We start from the raw sequence: 21,097 nt of genomic DNA on the forward strand, positions 1-21,097 counted from the left end.
TTGTTTCCGTGTCTCTAGGTGTGATCACCGTTTCTTCACGTGATAAGTAAAAACGATTATTCAATTCGATAGGCATGCTGGTCCTCCTCAGTCCCCCCACCAGGTCTGTCTGATGAGTGGGCCGCCTTCACACCACACACGCCCCGCTTTACACCTGCACCTCTCGGGTGTTAAACTGGAAATAACCGACACGTTTGGGGAGAGAGATGGTGGCGGCGGCTCGGTTCAGCACGCTGGACAGCGCTCGTGGAAGTTGGAGAGGACGGCCGCGCGCGGACACACGAGGATTTAATTGAAACGAATTTGTGGGAGCTGCTGGAGAGATGAGCGACGGTTGACCATGGTTGATTTGAAGTGCTTATTACCAACAACAGGCGCAGGTAACCCGAGAGCGGACTTTCTGGAGTGAGACATGGACTTTGCTGAAATTATTTTCGCTTTGTTCATCATCGTGGTCGCGTTCGTCTCGCTGTTGTCAAACTTGTTGGTGCTGCTATGTTTCGTCCACAGCACCGAGATACGCCGCCAGGTGCCCGGTGTTTTCACCATGAACTTGTCCTTCTGCAACATACTCATCACCGTTTTGAACATGCCGGCCACTTTGGTGGGAATTATCAGGGACCAGCAGCCTTTCGGGGATTGCATTTGCCACACGGTGAGCTTTCTGGAGACTTTTCTGACCGCGAACACCATGTTGAGCATGGCAGCTCTGAGCATAGACCGCTGGATTGCGGTGGTCTTCCCGCTCAGTTACTCCACTAAAATGCGCTACAAGGACGCGCTGATCATGGTGTGCTACTCCTGGCTGCACTCCTTCACCTTCTCCCTGACGGCGCTGCTCTTCTCCTGGGTCGACTACAACGACGTTTACGCGTCCTGCACCTTGCAGCCGAGCGAGGAAGGCAGCGACAGGATTAAGTTTACAATCTTCACTGTTGTTTTCCACGCCACCAGTTTCATGCTCTCCCTGCTCATATTGTGTTTCACCTACTTGAAGGTGTTGAAAGTCGCCAGGTTTCATTGCAAGCGGATCGACATTATCACCATGCAGACTCTTTTCCTTCTGGTCGACATTCACCCAAGGTAGTTCACCTAATGCGTTCCTCATTTGTATATAGGCTAAGCATGTTTTCTCATAGGCCTTTCAATTTATAATTCAGAGTCTAAAAGTTATTTTTTTTGCCGTTTTCAGCGTGAAACAGAGATGTTTAGCAGAGCAAAAGAGGAGAAAGCAGAGAGCCACAAAGAAGATCAGCATCTTCATCGGCTCATTCATCATCTGCTTTGCTCCTTATGTAATTACAAGGTAAGTCGAATTTATTGTAACCCATAAATCATTTAATTTACTCCAAACTCCTGTGCAATGTAAAACACAATAGGACTCATAACATTAATATGTAAAACTCATATCTGCATCCAGACTCATTAGAGTTGTTGTTGTCCTTTAGAAGATACACATCTGTCACACCATTAGTTTACACTAGAGACAATTCAACACTTGAAGAGCACAGTCCCACTACATAGCTTCTCTGAACCATAACATGGCTCATTAGTCACCTGCGTCACCCTGCTGCTTCCACTGAAACACACACAATACAGCGTAAGACAATAAATACAAAAAAACAACAGTGGCTTCCACAGAAAAGAGGAAATGCTTCAGGGGCCCACAAACCAGTTGTCATCCAGATGTGGCGAAGATGATCCATCAGTTGGACATCTGTGGTGCATGCACATATGGGAGACAAGAGGGAGGACATATTGACAATGAAAAAGTGTCTGAGATATTGAAGTAAACTGCTTACCTACTGGCAAAGTGAAGTATCTAATTATGATAATTCCTACTCATGTATCCGTTCTGCTTTTAAATGAGCATTTATACACATCATTTAGTGATGGTTAGAGGGGAATATTCTTCGCTCTCTGTGGTAACCTTATGCTTCGATTACAGTACGGTACTGTGCGGAAATCAGTGGAGTTTGAAGGGGGGCTGAAACCTATGGTTCAATTTTTAAAAAGCCAAAGCACTCACATGTATACATTTACATGTGTGAGTGTGTGTGTATATATATATATATATATATATATATATATATATATATATATATATATGGTATAAATCTGTGGAAGATTTTAAATGCCTACATAAAGCAAATTAAAGAAAGATACAATGCACATTGTTATGCGTATTCCTTTCGTATACTCAATGTGTGCTCTATGTATACTCTATGGAAGATTTAAAATGCTATCCCAGAAAAAAGAAAAAGCTCCCCTGCACCTCCTTGTGAAAACTAATGATATATAGTGCTTTACATTTATATATTGGCAGGTTTAAGCTGTTCTCGGCTGGACAACACTGACATGCATTACACCTCTTCACTTTTTCTGTGTTGTGATAGGGATTTTATTGTGACATGGAAAATTCATGTCAGGTTGTTGGACCAAGACATTTCACAATATCCACATAAATGCATAACATTGCACATGAGAAATGATGGCGAACATAGAGTCCTGTTTACCAAATGTTCCTGAACAATTATTTCCACTGTCAGTGATTGAATGAAGACACAGGCAACAACTTTGTGGACAAACCTCCATCTTGACCTCTCAATTTTCATACAGTCCCTAATGTGTTAAGGGCTCCATAGGTTCAGTCTTACCCAATCAACTTTGGGCATTTAAAAAACAAGAAAAAAACAGTGCTGACCAAAATGTACTTTGTTTAATTATGTTTCTGCTGCTGCCCTTGCAGGTTGGCTGAGCTTCTACCCTTTGTGGACATCAACCGCCGCTGGGGGATCATCAGTAAGTGCCTGACATACAGCAAGGCTGCATCTGACCCCTTTGCCTATTCCCTCCTACGTCAGCAGTACAAGAAAGTGCTGGTTACTGTCGTCAACAGGCTGCTCCGCCGTGACCTATACCCATCATCTGGCCACAACAGCTCTTTAGACACAGAGAACGACTACTGTCTCCAGAGGATCAGCTAATGGCAGACGCGGACATGACAGATACACACTACAGGCCAAAAATAAAGGTTGCCTCTTGGAAGAAGGTGTGCGGAGGAAACGAATGAGGAGAGAAACAGAGAGGGCAGGATGCTATTAGGAAGGGAAAAGAGAGCAGAGGAGGGGACCAATTGTGGGTGGGGGGCAAAGAGAGAGAGAGCAAAAATAAGGAAGATAGTGGGTGGAGAAGATTGAGAAGACAGTAATGAGGGGGAGGATGAAGGTGGCAGAGTGGAAGACAGATAGGGAGCGACGGAGACGATGTGGAGACGGCCTCAGAAAGTATTGGTAAACAAGAGAGCTGTGATTCATCGGTGGCAGCAAAACACACTAAACCACACAGATGCACACACAGATCAGACAAATCAATTTCATGGAGTAAGTAGTGGGTTCAGATTAATCTCAAACGGAAGGACCACACAGCTGGACACCGGCCTGTTGTTCTCTTTGAGCGACATGTATAAAGTGGCCTTTTGTACTGTACCAACCACTTTGTAATGATTTTGGCAAATCCACATGTCCTCTGCCACAAAAACGCAGGGACAAAGCGAGAAGCTAAAGGTCGATAGGTGCTGGAGTGAAGATGTGAAAAGAGGAAAGACTGTGTTGCTCCTGCTTCTGGATAATGTATTCTTAGGTGTGGAGACTCAACTGCTGCACATTATTGCTATGTTCTACAGTATATTGACCATGTTAGACTACTTTGCAGTGTCAGTCACTGAATATTGATGCACTTTGTCTCAAATTCTCTCAGAGCTACTATAGTTACAGGAGCCAAAGGCAAATAACATTTACACCATGATATTAAATGGTACGGCTGGTGATAACTATATTTTTGTTATCGTCAACAAGTGCCATGTGAAGACCAAAATCAACAAGGAGTTGCTCCACCTCTAAATATTTTCAGAGCCTTTTTTAAATTTTTAGTTTGTGGCACTTTTGCCTTTATTTGAGAGGTATGACATGCAACACATGTCTTCTGTCAAATCAAACTGCCAATCAAACATTGTGCTTTTAACATATGGGATGCATCTAAACTGATAGGACACAATGATGTATGATGATCTTAAGAAACAGGTCATGGATATATACTTTCATTTTTAAAACGGGTTTCATAATTTCTTAAATCAGCTTGGCACTGTAGATTTTAGAGAACATTGCTCAAACAGGAACAAATTGTAAATTGTTTGGGAACTATTTTTAGATGCAGATTTATACACATTTGATGCACTGAGAAGTATTTGTGACAGCAGTACTGGTTAGTTTGTTTGACCAAAAATAAACTACAGTGCCCTGGTTTGTGGTAGTGAAGAAACATGTCACCCAGTGCAACAGCATGGCTTATTGATGTGCTGATGAGTTTTTGGACGATTGACAAACAAAGACCACCCCATGTAAGTAAGCAAATGTGTTTATTTGAATGCCAGGTGTACTAGTGACCGTTTCACCATGCTCCAAGTTCCTACGCCACTTGGTCTGCAAAGCATCTTAGTTTGGATGTGTTTCATTTAATTAAATACAACTCTCTTGCAAATTAAACCAGCGTACTCACAAGTCCAGGAGGCAGGAATAACACTTGTTAGTAGGATCAATTCATTATTGGTTTGGTTTTCTTTATTGGCTCTTTATGGGATTTGTTGACAAAAATGAAAACATAGAATATCGCCCAACTTATCCTTTAAAGTGTGAGTTTGTAACTGAATGTACTAGAGATAGCCCACTTTTGACTTAAATGCATATGTACAACTGTGCTTTGTTTTGCCAGTTGACTGGAGAAAATGTTTCTATGGATATTTACATGATGTTATTATATATTTTGCACTGTACAGGAACAACTTTTTGTCTAGATAAAAGGGGAGCAATGTGATGTAGCATAGGAATGCTTTCAAAGTGCTTTAAACACACCGTTTTGTGTTTGTGCCAGATTTTAATATGTGACTTTTTCAGTGACTTAAACCAGAATAGCTGCTTTATTATTAAAAAGATGTTTCTTTGGATGTAAATGTATGTATTTTTCCTCCTGTAAGCCACTTGCTGTTCTTTGGCAGTGTGATTAGCTATTTGTGGAATATGTCCAATAAAAGCTGTCAATTAAAAATATATTAAAAATATTAATGTTTTCACAGTAATGTCATTGGATCTAGATAATGAGCTTTGATTGAATTAGTAAGTTTATAATTTCAATTCAAACAGTGCAGTTAAGCCTTGGACACTAAATGACAAATAGTAGGACTTAAACGATAGATGAGGATTTTAGAGAACTTATGTATTCAATATTCAAAATTGATGGATACAGGTATACTTGAAAAGAAACATAATTTGTTATTCTCAAATAAAGCTCTTTTGGTTCCTTGTTTACCACCGGCTAGTCAACTGTTTTTCCATCACATTGTTTTGTTTCCATAAACCTCATGGCCCTAATTATATCGCAGATGATAATACGGTGTAAATGTCTTTGTTGCAGCCGCATTATTGCCAAGTGTAATTAAAGAGATGGGTCAAAGATCATTTTGCCAATTATTTATCCTGATTCACACTTAATTCAATGCATGGCAACAGCATGAAGTTTAGGAATCTCCATTGTTTTGTGGCTACCTCAACCGCCACTATTTTTATATATATATATAATATATACATATATATACATACAACAATATATATACAACAATATAATGATTTCAAGCAGTTCATGCTAAAAGCAGCTCATGGTCATACTGAAGCCAGGGGTTTAACACATTGTTTAATTAACCCCAATCAGTTAACCCCATCAGTTTTTCCTTTAGACTGCTAAAGGAAAAACTGATGATTACAACTGCTCAAATGGAAAATGTATGCATAGAAAAATATATGTCACATCTGCTGCTCAAGTTTAAAAGGACAACTGAGTGAGTGTCAACCCACTCTTGAAACTATATTTTATACATGACTCTTCTGACACTAGTTTTAAACTTATGATTAAGGACCATTTAGCAACATGACCCAGTCTGCAGGTAGCCTGCTGCATCAATAGTAAACACCTCAACCAAGAAAGGCAATACAACAGTGGTTACTTCTCTGACAGATTACATGTGTTGATAAGGAAGTAGATGTCTTAAATTCTAATTCTGGAAAAAGCACTGACATCTGTGTAAAAAAAAAGTAGTCCTAAGCATTTTTACAAATCTGCAGAATAAATGTTGAGGATCTAATTCATATTCCAGATTTAAGATAGAGTAGTATTTCTACTTAAAATACTCTTGCTCGCACCACTCTTAACTCACTCAACTTATTACAGGGAGGGTCGAGCTCCCTCTCAAGATACTCACGCAGGGGTCCTGCCTGCATGATGAATAATCATGCTTCCCTATTATGCTAATTCAGATCAGCTCAGCTTGAAGGAGAGAAGAACCTATAATTAGTTGGATGAGTAAAACAAGCTCAACGTAATAAAGCTCAATGGAAGTAGCCATGACCAAAAACTACTTGTGCGATAACCTCCTACCACATCAAAATAGGATGTAGGCTAAAGCTGCTCACTTGACAATCAAGTTAAATGGATAGAAATCCAGTCAGGTGGCAATCACCTTGACAGAGTCTTGAAGCAAATTAAACCTTCTTTTGAGACAATCAAAGGTCTTGCTTAGTCTCATGACTATCTTAGTAGTAATTTTGTGAATCATTGTTCCATTAAGAATATCTTTTAAGGCTTAAATTACTTGCTTTCTTGATTGCCAGCTAGCCTATCACAGCTAGCTCCCACCCCCTCAGCTGCACCCTAGCATCCCCCCTTTTGCTTAAATGTTGATTTTCTGGCTGTAAGATGGAGTTTAATGGTAATGATCGACCAAAAACATTCCAGACTTAATGATTAAAAAAATGTCCTTTTCTGAAACCAGTCGGTGATGCCACAACTATGGCATTAGGTTTAGCCAAAAAATCAGGCAGGTATCTTTGGGCAAAGAAGGAGAAGCCAATAGAACAACAGCCTAATAGCCTATGTAGCTCCATTTGAACATTAGTTACATGTGATTTGGTTCTATAATATTCCACAGATGTCTGCTTTCTGCCTGAATTATTAAATGTTTGTTTATATAAATCCAACATTTTCACAGACTGCAGCTGCTCTTTTTCTTCGCTGATATGTAGCTATGTTACATCAGCTCAGGAGTAAACGTTAATATGCATGGAACCAAAATTTTATGTGGTAAAGAAAAAAAGAAAATACAGAAAAAGTAGGCTATGTTATATAGGACCTGTTTACGGTTAAACCTAAATTTAAATATAATTAACTTAAAACTATTTATGTGTGGTGTAACACCCTGCTAGTATGATACTTTAAATCTATGATACATTAAACATTTTGAAGTAAGTTATTGTGTAGTCTTCATCATTAAGACAGCTAAGCTAATTTATAAAAAACTAGCCTAATAAAAACTAGCTTAGCTGCTAGCTTAATCATAATTATTCCTAAAAGTTAGACCAGAGTTAATGTTGCAATAAAGGTCTACATATAATTTTTTTTAAATTAAGAGAAGAGAAAAATGGGCACAACAAAAGTACTTATGTTAATAATATAAAGTAATACTTCTAATTTTATGTAATGTTAGTGACTCCAACAGGCATCTTTAATGACAACCATTTTTCTCCCGCCAATTGAGGCCCTGTGCGCATTATTGACCAAACACCACAGCAGAAGTGACACTCCAATTAAACCAGGTAAAAAATATGAAATTAATATATTCAAGGAGGCACTTTCATTTTCATTCATTTTAATGAGAGAGTGAAAACCTCTCCTGGAACAAAAAGTCAGCTACTAAACTCAAAAGTTGGGAAAAAAAAAGAGATTTATGCCTGCGTGGTCCCGTTTTAACTGAAATCTCCGTAAATACAGTCACTGGTGAATATAGCTACGCCATATTCGCATAATCTACGTTCTCATGTTCATTCACATGTCCCTACTTCACCTCAGAGCCACTTCCTCTGTAATTTGATATTTGACCGTAATACATGTAATAAAGTGGGTAAAGTTCAGGGGGAATTTCTGCAGACTTTGGGAAATTGACGCACAGACCGTCTGGCTGCGTGTGCGAGGTGCCACATCGAAAATATAAACCGCAGAAAATGAGCATCATGCTGCTGATCCTGCTGCAGTTGTCTGTCCTTGTGTCGTGTGCTCCTCCACAATGTGACCCAGGATTTCGAGGTAAAGTTATTGAGCTTTATGTGATGATGACATACTTTATTATCCTACGTGCATCCGGAAACTGTTGCATGATTTGGACATATTTTCACGTTTCACTCACACAGTTCTCTAGATCCAGAAGCTGACTTTCATGCAGTAAAACTTGTGAAAAATGCTTGTAAATAACTTTTTAGCTAGAAAATGATTGTGAATATGATTAGATATTGGCCTATAGCTTTTCAAATGGTATTAATATTCCAGATGAAGGCATGCAGGAGGCAGGCATTAATGATTAAGATTTATAATCTTGTAAAATATGTTGAACTTCTTGTGACTTAATGATACTTTTGTAGACAGACGGACATTTTAGAAAGCTGCTGAAGCATAACCAGAGGTAGATCAAGCAGAGTATTTTGTAGATCACATTGAGGCATTTGCAGAGACCACTCTGCCATCTACTGTCAGCTGATGACATGCTGATGTGTCTTGCAGGACTGTGCAAGCCAAAAGTGGAAGAAAAACGTGAGTACCCTTGGACTCGGAGGAAGAGCGATGTCTTGCATGAGCTGTTTGTCATCCAGCAACATGAGGCATGTTGTAGCAGCTGATCATCTCTTTGGACTGTTCAGCTTTATAAATGGGAGCTTTTCTTTGACGTTTTGAGCCTAAAACCACATACTTTTCACACCAGAGAATGATCAGGCTCTAAATCTCCCTGACAGGTCAAGTGTTTGTACAGTTACATCCCTGTGAGTCAGTGTTTTCACCAACAGAAAGGATGAGATCATAAGTCACACTAGGCGTAGTCTTAATAGGATCTCGCCCGAAAGCCATAAGACCATCATGTGTATTTTTAGATGATCAATGGCAGTATAAAATATTCAAATACTAATTTCCAGAGATAATAGAAATATTTGGGGCTAGATGATTGAAGACAGCACAGTGAGGCTCATAATTAAGTGTGTGACACAGATGGAGATACATGTCTGGATCCCTCGAAATAAGATTCATAAAGTTATATTACTATTGGCTGTTCCTGACTGTTTTCTGCACTTTTTATTTTTTATCTGAATTCCTTTTTTTTCTACCTCAGCCAAATGCACAGATGTATTACTATCCTACTGCGATGACATGGCCTACACTCAGACCATGTTCCCGAACATCCTCGGCCACAAGAATCGCGAAGATGCCGAGGCCGGCGCCGAGTACCTCCTAATGAGCGTGGTCGAATCTCTGCTCGGGGGAGAGTGCAACCCTGAAATCCGCATGCTGAGCTGCTCTGTGTTGGCCCCGCGCTGCGAGAAGGAGAAAGTGCTGAAGCCCTGTCGGACCACCTGTGAGACGGTGCATAAAAGATGCAGCCACTCCTTTGAGGCCATAGAGATGGCTTGGCCCTACTTCCTGGACTGCGATCGCTTCTTTGTCAGTGACCAAGAGGGGTGTTATGACCCGCTGGAAGGCCTCAGAGGTGAGAACAAAGTACAATATTATTGGGATTGTGACCTTAGTGACCCGACCTTAGCTTTGGCTATGACTAATTATATCCTTGTTAATATTTATTTTAAATTTTTTTTAAGATTTCTTTTTTTGGGGGCTTTTTCCTTTATTTGATAGTGACAGTGGATAGACAGGAAAGGTGGGAGAGAAAAGGGGGATGACACGCAGCAAAGTGCCACAGGCCGGACTTGAACCCAGGCCGCTGCAAAGGACTTACTGGGTGAGCTAGAGATCACCCCAATATTTAGGTTTTTACCTTTTTGTTCTCATCTGCAAGAGAAACACAAGTATGGTCCTTTTTGAGTTTCAATAGAGCCGGCATCTGGTTTGCACCCATGCTCAAGCGGCTCACCTCAAAATAAAGTCCAACTTGAACGCCTTATTTCCCCACATAAACTCTACTTACACTGGGTCCTGTGGCTATTGTCATGTGTTTTTATTAGCAGCAGATCCATATAAACAGCGCCTTAATGCACCACAGGAAGGCAAGCATTGTCTTAACTGTTGTACATTCTCAAAGTCAAAAACATGTTTCTAAAGATAAAAAAGATACTCTGCTGCAACTAAGAGCAGAAAGAATGTGTGAGCCATATGAGAGTTTTACAGCCGGAACCTAGGCAGGACATAAGGAACTGATTTGAGCCTTTAGTCTTAACATTTTAGCATTTGTGTATCGTAAACTGCGTACATGGTAAGAATCTTAAAGTCAACCAATTAAATTAACTAGCCTACTCTGTCTTAACACGGACTACTATATGAAAGTGTCTTACTTTTTACTGTAGTGGAAAACTTTTTTCAGTCATTTAGAATTTATTTCAGATGTCTGGCGGCAGGTTGGACCTGTGTAATTATTCCCATATTCACATTAATTTCAACTGACTTTAAGCTCTTCACACAGTAATCTTGTACAGTGTGTACATATGTAGCAAAAGGCATGTTAGTGAAAAGTGGGTGTTTTATAATATTTAGCCTCACTTTATGGAAATTATTAAAATACTTTTTAACATGTTATCCCTTAGATTCAATGTGTCTAGATCATCTATAAGATGAAGAAGATTGAACCATTTTTACACTGTACAAATAAGGGTACCAGTAGTGACAGTTTTGACAGATGGTCTTCTAGGTCATTTGAATCTGGCAGCATGAAGGTTTAATGTGCTTCATGTGGTTTTGGAGCTGGTTTCTGCTAAGTGTGAATACAAAAATAAGGCCAGACATCAGCCTTTTTGCCAGTTTAACGTATTTTCTGAAATAAGCATATTCGGCATTTGGTCATATATTGACTTTCCACACTCTCTGTATGGTTTCTGCTGTAAATACCAGACTCTTCAAGCACTCTATTTACAGCTTGGCATCTGTACAAGAATGTAAACAGCATTTTTGTTTGATAGATCTAAAATGGGGCCAGTCACTATTAGATCTAAAAGCACATTGATCAAACTGACAAGACTATGCTATCATTTTCTGTACAGCAGAGCAGGTTGTAGAGGATGTTGACAGCATTGAAATTCCTCCTCCTGAGGAGCCCGCCACCACGATACAGTTTACCTATCACTCCAACGCTCAGATGATCAGTATCTTGAAGAAAACTGAGGAACAATGCTCCGACATAGCCAAAACCTACAGCATCGGCCGCAGCATGGAGGGCAGGGACCTGCTCGTGATCGAGTTCTCAAACAACCCCGGCCAACATGAACTGCGTAAGTAAAGCTTGTCAAAGTCTGTAGATAGTCTGCATTCTTTTTCATTATCAAGGAAGTTAGACCAGTTACTGTAAATGTGACCCTGTGTAGTCGAGCCAGAGATAAAGTACATCGGCAACATGCATGGAAATGAAATCCTGGGCCGCCAGCTGCTGATCTACTTGGCTCAGTACCTGTGCTCCGAGTATCTGCTGGGGAACGAGCGCATCCAGACCCTCATCAACACCACCCGCATCCATATTCTGCCCTCCATGAACCCTGACGGTTACGAGAATGCTGTTTCTGGACTCCAGGACAATAACTACAGTGATGATGAGCAGGCGGTCAGTTCTCCGCGGTCACATACATTTATTGCTGTTCAGTTTGAGCCATTTTGTTTTGTGACACATTTGGAAAACCAACCAAACATCCTAACAATCTACACATCCCTATTAAATGTTACAGTTAAACAACATGCAAAACAGACCTGAGCTTGTAAGATATTTAAATACCTTGTAGCATGAGTGCAGAGCATTTTCTAAACCGGAAGCATGCCTTTACACACATTACAGAACACTGTGCTTCGTTACAGCATCTGTCTACCCTGGTGCTTGAATGGTTAGTCAATAAATCAAACAGTTATTCCACAGAATATTCATTGACAGTCAAAGCAAAAATGCAAAACATTATCTGTTTCCTGTTTCTTTATTGTGAGGTAAATTTAACATTTTGGGGTTCTGGACCGAAAAACAAGCAATTTTAACGTTAGTTTTTATTTCACATTGGGATCTTGGGCTTGCAATAACTATTTTCTCTGAGTTTATAGTCAAAACAATCCATTAACTGAAAAGAAGAATTGACAGATTAATCGATAATGAAAATAACGCCTCATACTGTATGCACGCACCATAGCTTAAGATCTTACATTTAGGACAATATAAAGCATAATAGAGCAACAACATCCATATAACATTCCCAAACTCTCCAGAAGTCAAATAATAAAATAAAAAAAAAAAATCAGGTCAATAAGTAGAAAGGACCACTATCTGTAATGTAATGAATGCATATATTTTTCTTTCATTCGCACTATCCAAAGAACGAGAAGAATAAAATATATGGGCATAATAACACGAGCGTACAAATGTCTATTTGTGTAAAAAACATATAAAAGTGATTGGATAATTTACCCAGCATTTTATGCATATAGTTATGGAACTGTTGTGATTCTTGTCCAGATAGATAATTGTTTTGTAGCCTGAAGTGTCATGAATAAAAATACCAGCAGTAAGCGAGGCAGTGTGTGGGATTTGCAACTGCAAACATTCCTGCAATTACTGTGTGCATCATACTGTTGAAATACGAAATCCAGATATGCATTTCATCATTAACACAATCATCAGTACTTAAATGAATATTATTCATCATTGTCTAATTTTCTGAAACACAAATTTGTGACTACCACAGAGCTACGATTCTTCCCACATCGGCCGGAACAATGCTCAGAACATCGACCTGAACAGAAACTTCCCCGATTTAACGTCCATCGTTTACGGTCAACGCAAACAGAAGGGCTACCGCACCGACCACGTCCCAATTCCAGACTATTACTGGTTTGGTAAGGTACAGTATGAATCCTTTCCCATATGTGTCATGCCAGTGAATGAGGTTTTAGACCTAATGGGTGACATTGCATCAATTGAATAAATCTGATTTGTTTCATTTCTTGGTCCGAATAAGTCTTAATGCTGCAATCCAGGTTGCACCGGAGACTTACGGTGTCATGAAATGGATCCGCTCCATCCCGTTCGTGCTCTCCGCTAACTTCCATGGCGGGGACCTGGTGGTGTCCTACCCCTACGATCTGTCCAAACACCCGCTGGAGCGCAACATGTTCTCCCCAACACCGGACGACAAGGTGAACGGGTTCCTTGAAACACATCACAGTCAAAAGTGCATTAAATCCACCAAATAAGAAAAAAAACATGACATGTCTTCATGTCACAATGAATAATAGCTGATTCAAAAAAATACTATGAAAGTGAATATGGCTCTTTGACATGCATGCAAACAATACATATTTATTTTCCCTGCGTCCTCAATTTTTGACATATTTCAAAATGCAATAACGCAACGTTTGACCTTCTCATTGTCTGTAATGAACTTAAAGAAGAGAAAAATATCCCTCAGATTTTTCTTCCATAGGTATTTAAGCTTCTTGCAAGAACATATGCAAATGCCCATGAGACCATGTCCAATGAAAATGCCCAGTGTGGATCGTCTCGTGGTATCAGTACCAAAGGAATTGTTAATGGAGCAGAGTGGTACAGCATGGCTGGTGGTGAGTTGAAAAAGTGAACAACATTCCTCAGTAACAGCGTTCCAGTGGTAATGTCTGACTCTGAAATAAAAATAAATGTTAGATGGAGCCACTAGAGGTTGCTGTCAGACCGCTTATGATAGAAAATCAGGGACGCTGAGAGGTGTAGGGGAAAGGTCAGCACGGTTTCTCATGGATTTCTGGGTAAAACAGTTTGGTTTTTGTCTCTGGTCAGGCATGCAAGACTTCAACTATCTTCACACTAACTGTTTTGAGGTGACTGTGGAGCTGGGTTGTGATAAATTCCCCCCTGAAGAGGAACTGTTTCTCAGCTGGCATGAAAACCAGGAGGCCTTAATCACATTTATGGAAACGGTAAGAACATGATTATGGTTATGTTTGCTGGTTTCTTATTTTTGTTGGCATTGCAGTGTTCGGCCTAAGGATGCACCGATCCAATCCCCAATTTCAAAACACATCACTTAACTACTAACTATTTGCTATTTACAGTATCTAGTGACATTAGCTCCCAACAATGGTTCTTCTGCTGTGAGAATGCAGTTTGAATTACAAATAATAGCTAAACGGGCAGTATTGTACAGTACAGTGAACAAGGGGTTCAGCGGAGAGTGATGTTTATAAGGTCAATATCGACGCCGACACCAATCCACCGTATCAGATCGGTGCATCCCTAAGTATGGCTGCATAGAGATGTACAAAACATTGAGTGGATGATGACTGATCCACTGTCATTATTTAAGTAAACTTGCATTTAAAGTTAAGTGTGGCTTGTCATGTGTTGTTCCTCAGGCCCATCTAGGTATCAAAGGAATTGTAAAAGACGAGGAGGGAAATGCAGTCAAAGGTGCACGAATATCAGTCAGACGAATAAGGCATGATGTGACCACAGGTAATAAATCTTAGCTGCTAAGAAGATGCACCATTTTCCACAGATGAATTAGCCAAAGCTATGACATTAGATTTCTTTCCTTGTCATTTTCCAAGTGTTTGGCCAATGTGACACATTTTGTCTTGCCGACAGTGTACTGTTGTACCAGTTTCTGACTGGAAAATATGTATTCATGTCAACATCAAAATCACTATCACAATTAGAAGCTCAGATTTTACTAAAGGCTTCAATATATCCGACTGGAAGTACCCGAAGACCAAACAAATGTGGATGCCTCGCTTCAACCAAAGTCTGTCATTTAACATCATTAAACCAACATTTAATGAATATAGTGTTATATTTTCAATGCAGTATTTTGAATCCACACACAGTGAATCCACAACTCTGTAATCATACAGCTGATTTCAGTTGTCCAATGACATAAACACTTGCAAGTTGTAATCTTCCCCATCTATACCATCTGTCTTTTTTTTTAACGAATGCTGCATTAAACCCTACCCTGCCTGCTATACACTCAAATTCCACGTCCCCAGTTTGTAGCACAGGCTTTCACCCTGATGAGTATAGTGTAAAACTTGCGGAGTTCTCTTTCAGAAAAACACAGTCCTACTCAAATATAAGCATGTAAATGATGAGTCCAAACACTCAGCCTCCTTCTCCCTGCCCAGCTGAAAACGGAGAGTACTGGCGCCTCCTCACCCCTGGCATCCATGTTGTGAGTGCCTCGGCCCCGGGCTACACCAGAGCTATGAAGAAAGTGCGCCTGCCTCCTCGCATGCACACAGCAGGCCGGGTGGACTTTGTGTTGCAGAAAGCTGCGCCAGAGCCTGACCTGCAAGAAGAGGATGACACCATCCCGTCTATGGGCACCTATGACCGCTTTGACCCTTATAATCAGTACGAGCGCTACACCCTGATGGCCGATTTGAGCCACAACCGCGAGGAGAGAGTAGAGAAGCCCTGGTGGTGGAACTACTTTGTCCTGCCGGGAGGCCCTGCACCAACCTGGCTGCTCAAACACAATTAGAGCTTCCATGGGAAAAGTTGAAAAATAGTATCTCTTGCTACAGTATACACACACACACTGAGCTATTGTGTAAAGAATGTGCTGCTTTTTATTGATGTTACACCGCAGAAAATGGTAAATGCTAGCTGGCTGGCCTTCATGTTAGCTTTTACACTTTTACCTACATGTGCTTTGTTTGGTCCAAAGTCAATAACATTACTTTAATGAATAACCATGATGAAATTAAGACTTTTATAACAATTTTACAGCAGAAATAAAGAACTGTTGTGTCAATGATTGTATATAGTCACAATGTGAGTCCTTATAGCTGTCCTAATAGCTCTGCTCTACTTTTAAACAAGAACATAAAAAAAAAATAATATGTTGGAAAAAGAGAACTCATAACTTTTTCTTCTGAATGACCCACCTGCAATCTTGGTTCAAGTATTATCTCTTTAGTAGGTCATTAAACCAGGGGACCACTAGGGGGCAGGCTGAGTCAACGTCTGGCCCAAGTTCCTGCATACCATAGGGTCTGGTTAATCTTCCACACAGTGTACTATTTGTAAAATTAGCAGAAATAATTTTTAGCGGGTGTGTCTTGAGTGTTATGCTGAGTCAGTGTTTAGTAGGATTAAAAGCCTTTTCTGATTTCTTTTGCATTTTTTTATTTAATGCATATAAACAAGATGTGGTTTACTACAACATTTATATAATAAACTATATATTTCAACAAAAAACATACAGTACAGAAGTAAACCTATTTGATAATATTTTATAAAGTATTTAAGAAATATTCAACTTACGATCATTTAAATTAAACTTTTGTATGCTTGGAGTCCTTATTGCTGTACATGTGATTAAAGCTGTGAATGGTTCCACCTCTTTTTTTATAGACTTGGAGAGGTTAAAGGATCCAGTTCCACAAAAAGCAAGCAAAGAAAAAAAAAAAAGACCATCAGTTTGGGACCCACTAATCTAAACTACAGACTTAAAACTCTCAACATGAATCTCTTTATGACCTGATTATTCCTGGATAATGGCTAAAACTTATGTCCGTACATAATTACATATCTTCCTCCCACACACCTGAGCAGGAAGGATGTTTTGTAAACTTAAACTTAATTTCTGTTTGTATATAATTTTCAACTGTCAGCTTTATGGTGGGGCTAATCTGCGTGGTGGAAAGCTCATACAGCATGTTCTAACTTGTAAATGTTCCTATGATACTTCTAAAGCCTTAAAACCATAAAATCTATAACATAATGACAGGTAAGGAAGAAAGTAAGGAACTAAATAAACCATCATTTATGATTGCAGAGCAGAGTGGGCCTATTTTGTGACCAAGTCAAGGCATTAGCATGAAAAAGCAACAGCAATAGAGAACTGACCAAGAGGATGAAAAAGAGGGTGTGAATGTATTGTGCTGCAGCCAAACTAGAGGATCCGCTCAATAGAATTGAGAATATAAGAAAAAAATAAAGACCTAAGCCACATTTGTCACATGCAGCTAAAAAACAACAACGCAAGTTCACCTTAATAAAGCCAAATGGACACAAAATCCCCACAATGAAAAGTAGAGCAAAATGGAGTAAGGCGCGCAAGAGCATTACCAGCCCCAGGGTTCCAGTGAAGTCCCAAATCGTATAAACAAAACAGCTTTTTCTGTAAGGTCATGAAAGAAGCATGGGAAAAGCAAATTGCCCCTGCATAAAGGTCGAGTAATACTATTACAGAATCACAGAGAAAAGTCTGCTTGGTGAACTAGTTGACCCATGACAAGTCAGTGAAAAAAAACAAAAAAAAACAGGCTTCTCAGGGGATTTACAAAACAAACACATGATTTGGCATCAAACCCGCTCATCCAAAAGGCAGAGGAGAGACCTCCATCTACAGTAGACTGGAAAATACTGTACATTATCCCAGTAACATACTGTATAATTTACTTTAAAGATGGCATCAATGTTGCTGGGTTAGCTGAGTTGGTAGAGCAGGCGCACATACGTAGAGGATTACTCCTTGACGCAGCAGCCGCGGGTTTGACTCTGACCTGCGGCCCTTTGCTGCATGTCATTCCCCTTCTCTTTCACGTCTTCATCTGTCCTGTGGAATTAAAGGCCTAAAATGCCCCAAAAAATAAATAAAAAAGATGGCATCAACAATGTCTTTTTCCATGACATACCAGTGTGTTTTAAATACTGGAACTCATTATATACTGTACAGGCATTACGGTGCATGGCTGGGAGGATGATCTCCATAATAGTATACTTTGTAGATTAATGGAAGTAATATAACGGTACAACATACTCCTTTTAGCTGCATCTTGTGGCCCCATCTGCTGACGGAGTTGTTCAGTTGTCATAGTGATTGAGACCAAAGTATGGCATTTCACACCTGTGATAACAGCTGGTTGTATCTCCATGACAACAAAGCCACTCCATTCGCAGTTTACTACCAACTAACTACCGACTGACAGTGTATCTATGTAGGAATCTATCATGTATCAGCAGAGATAGTTTTTTTTCTGTTTCTCGATCCATTGTTTTGCATTGTCTTTCTCAGTAGTGTCTGTACAAAGCGCTTGAGAACAACAGGACATAATACAGAGTCTCCACAGGTGAGCCGAGCAGTAACCAGAAAGGCTAAAAATAAGGTTAGCTGGTTGAAGCATTTATTGGACACTGTTGTAATTCTCCTTGATTTGATATCTTGATTTGTTTTCTTTGCACATTGTTATTTAATGGATCAGCCAAAACATTTATTTGTCCAGTGTGTGCACATAGATTCAATGCTTCCAGATAACATTTAATTATATTACATGAGAGGAACAAACTGGGTTTACTTATGATTTAAAAGCTATTGCCATTTGCCTTGGTGCGAAGAAAAAAAAGAACTTACGGTAGTAATCAAATTAATATATAATGAGGTGTGTAATGCTGCGAACATACATCTGGCACGAAGACATCCAGAAGACCTTCGAGTTGTACATCAAGTGCATGTCTAAAGATATCTGTACACTCTGTAAGAATCTGACGGGTGGACTTTTTTTGTGACATTCTGAGATTGAATGAGAAAACGTACATAATTTAGATGCTGGAGCAGTAAGTGTATCTGTCAGTTAGCTAGCTAAGGAAAGGCTGCTCCATAGCTCCACAAATTAGCCTCTTTAAGGAATGTTGAAAGTTGACGTAAATGCCACCACAATCCCTCCCACAGAAGGTACAGATTGATGGGACTGAAGTCTAAACCAAAGCAAACACTGTCAAACAGGCCTGTGCCTCTCTGTAGGAATGACTAGTTTTATTTGTCACATGCTTTCTAGTGAACATATATGTAGGATTGACCCTATTTGCTTTTCTGGGACCATGTTCCTCGAGACGCCCATGTCAGGTGGGGTGCTGGGTCACCCATTACTTGGTGAGGCTGAGAAAGTAGCATAGAGTTGCCCTGAGCTGCCATGTTGTATTAGCATCATGCTGCTGGCTAGTAGGTAGGTAACGCCTCATTTCAGTTCAGTGAAGCTGTTCTCAAAGGAGCTTTAATACGCTTATGTACTACCTACTCAAGATCAGTTTGTAACTATGACTATTTATGAACGCTCAGTCCACCATGTAAATATAGTGCCACCGGGTACTTGTTTCACAGCAGGGGGTTACTTTAATTTCATTCATTTTTAATACTCTCATTACCTTATTTTAGTCATTGGCCGACAAGTGTGCTGACAAGTGTTACATTTATGAATCTGTCAGGTTTTCATTTTTTCCAATATTTGTAAACAAAACTGGAAGACATATTCAAAACGTTATTTAAGTAAAAGTATGTACGTATTATCAGCAAAGTATCAAAAGTAAAACTGGTCATTGTTGCAGTAAAATGTTCCCCAGTCAGTGTTTTATTATATGTGATGATTCTGGAAGAACTGACTCTGTGGGGAGCAGGATTAAAGATAGAGCGCATGATTTCAAAAGCAAATTGTATTCCTTGTTAACAGCTACAGGCTTTCTAACAGTAGGAAATATAGATTGTATTCTTCTTTCAGTTCTCTCTACTTTTGAGTTCCACAAAAGAGCTTTTCATGTTGTCAAGTGCAAACTGGACCACTGAAGGAAATATCATTTATTTTTAATGGGTATTTTGTCTAACCTGCTAACCAAGTAAGGATGCAAAAGTATATGCTCATTAATTTGCTGTTTGAGGACATAACATTAGTTTGCTTCATCTCCATGTAGAACGAATGCTGATTTCTTTTGCTGTAAGGTCATGGTCGCACCTTCTAGTTTGTTTCTTAACAACAGCCATGAGAGTCGATTCCTTGCAACAGGTGTATACTTTAGAAAAGACCAGAAGTGCTTGCCATGAAGACAGGATTGTACTAATGCTGTCACGTATAGTTCACATTGATGTTTAAACAGCAGCAGGTCATTCAATTTATTTTTGTTGAGCCTGTAACAAACGAAGTACCAAGAATCAGACTGGTTTGAGTAACAATGACACCTCTTCCAGAAGAAAAAGTACAACTAGGTGTCATTGTTATATTTCACACAGGTTTATTGCACATCTCTATGCTCTTAAACATCACACAATACTTCTGCATCTTTGTGGATGTAACTGACTTCTCTTTTTTACGATCCTTACATGGGAGATTCACTGGGCACTGCCAAACTCCAATTATTGCAAAGCAGCATTTCATTTCCTAATAACGGCTCAATGTCAAGTCCAATTTAGTCTGCCTGTTAAGCGGTAGCAATTACCGGATCGTACATGTGCAGACAACTCCTCCGGTGGGTGATAATAAGCCACTTTCTTTGTTACAGACCCTGAACAAACTCGGGAGGGAACACGTGAAGCAAAGATAATGCGACCAGTCGAGCGTGAGTGTATACAAAACCCCACCAATCGTTCTTGTAGAAAACCCCTCAGCTATGACAAAAGCTGGTCCAACTGGGTTAAGGTGATTCCACTTTAATAGTGTTGGGATCCCGAACCACAACAGAATATAACAATAGAAAATACAGCTGCTCGTTTATGAAAGTCACTTCCTTTTGAAAAAAAAAAAAGGCTGAGTCCGGGTTGATTGACTACTGGTGTTTATGAACTTGGGAGGTACGTGGGGGATTGGAGAGTTTCTTTGTTGCGTTGTACTGTTGGTATATTTGGGGTTTCTCCTTCAGCGTGACGGACAAAGGTCACCGTACAACAAGGCCACACAGGCTTTAATTTGACCTGCAGGCTCAGATGAAGAATCATGTTTGTTGACATGTTCCTCCTGAGTTTGATTGTGTTCATTTGTTTTGATTTCATCCTGCAACGCTCGGATACTCTCTTATGCTGAGGGATCAAAGGGGAGATCTGTGTGGAGATGGCATCTGCTTGTTCAGTCTTTGTCAAGTCATAGGCCTTTGCTTGGTGGAATAGGGGCAGCACAGACCCTTTTTCATTTTCAAAGATTTAGCATGTTTCTGAAAAGTGAACTTTGTCAAAGCCTAGAATGTTAGAGAAGAAATGTTTACTAAAGTCGA

At 39.8% G+C, this 21,097-nt stretch overlaps 2 protein-coding genes across 5 annotated transcripts; both read left to right on the forward strand.

Annotated features, from left to right (window-relative positions):
- The first annotated feature begins 288 nt into the window (after positions 1–288).
- Positions 289–3,114, forward strand: gpr78b (G protein-coupled receptor 78b). The gene is made up of 3 exons (XM_028564598.1): positions 289–1,083; positions 1,193–1,306; positions 2,750–3,114. Exons 1-3 carry the CDS (start codon positions 413–415, stop codon positions 2,985–2,987), a joined length of 1,023 nt encoding a protein of 340 aa, XP_028420399.1. The 5' UTR covers positions 289–412; the 3' UTR covers positions 2,988–3,114.
- Positions 3,115–7,650: 4,536 nt separating this feature from the next.
- On the forward strand, positions 7,651–15,876 carry LOC114545928 (carboxypeptidase Z). Of its 4 annotated transcripts, none has more exons than XM_028564549.1 (12): positions 7,651–7,700; positions 8,032–8,187; positions 8,659–8,688; positions 9,260–9,634; positions 11,136–11,363; positions 11,457–11,689; positions 12,810–12,965; positions 13,102–13,260; positions 13,548–13,683; positions 13,898–14,037; positions 14,473–14,572; positions 15,241–15,876. In XM_028564549.1, exons 2-12 carry the CDS (start codon positions 8,106–8,108, stop codon positions 15,597–15,599), a joined length of 1,998 nt encoding a protein of 665 aa, XP_028420350.1. In that variant the 5' UTR covers positions 7,651–7,700; positions 8,032–8,105; the 3' UTR covers positions 15,600–15,876. The 4 variants fall into 4 exon arrangements, with proteins under 4 accessions (XP_028420350.1, XP_028420348.1, XP_028420351.1 ...); XM_028564548.1 differs by having other exon boundaries at positions 7,657–7,700; positions 8,017–8,187; XM_028564547.1 differs by having other exon boundaries at positions 7,652–8,187.
- The last annotated feature ends 5,221 nt before the right edge of the window (positions 15,877–21,097 follow it).

Source organism: Perca flavescens, chromosome 19 (assembly GCF_004354835.1).
Source record: "Perca flavescens isolate YP-PL-M2 chromosome 19, PFLA_1.0, whole genome shotgun sequence".
NCBI lineage: Eukaryota > Metazoa > Chordata > Actinopteri > Perciformes > Percidae > Perca > Perca flavescens.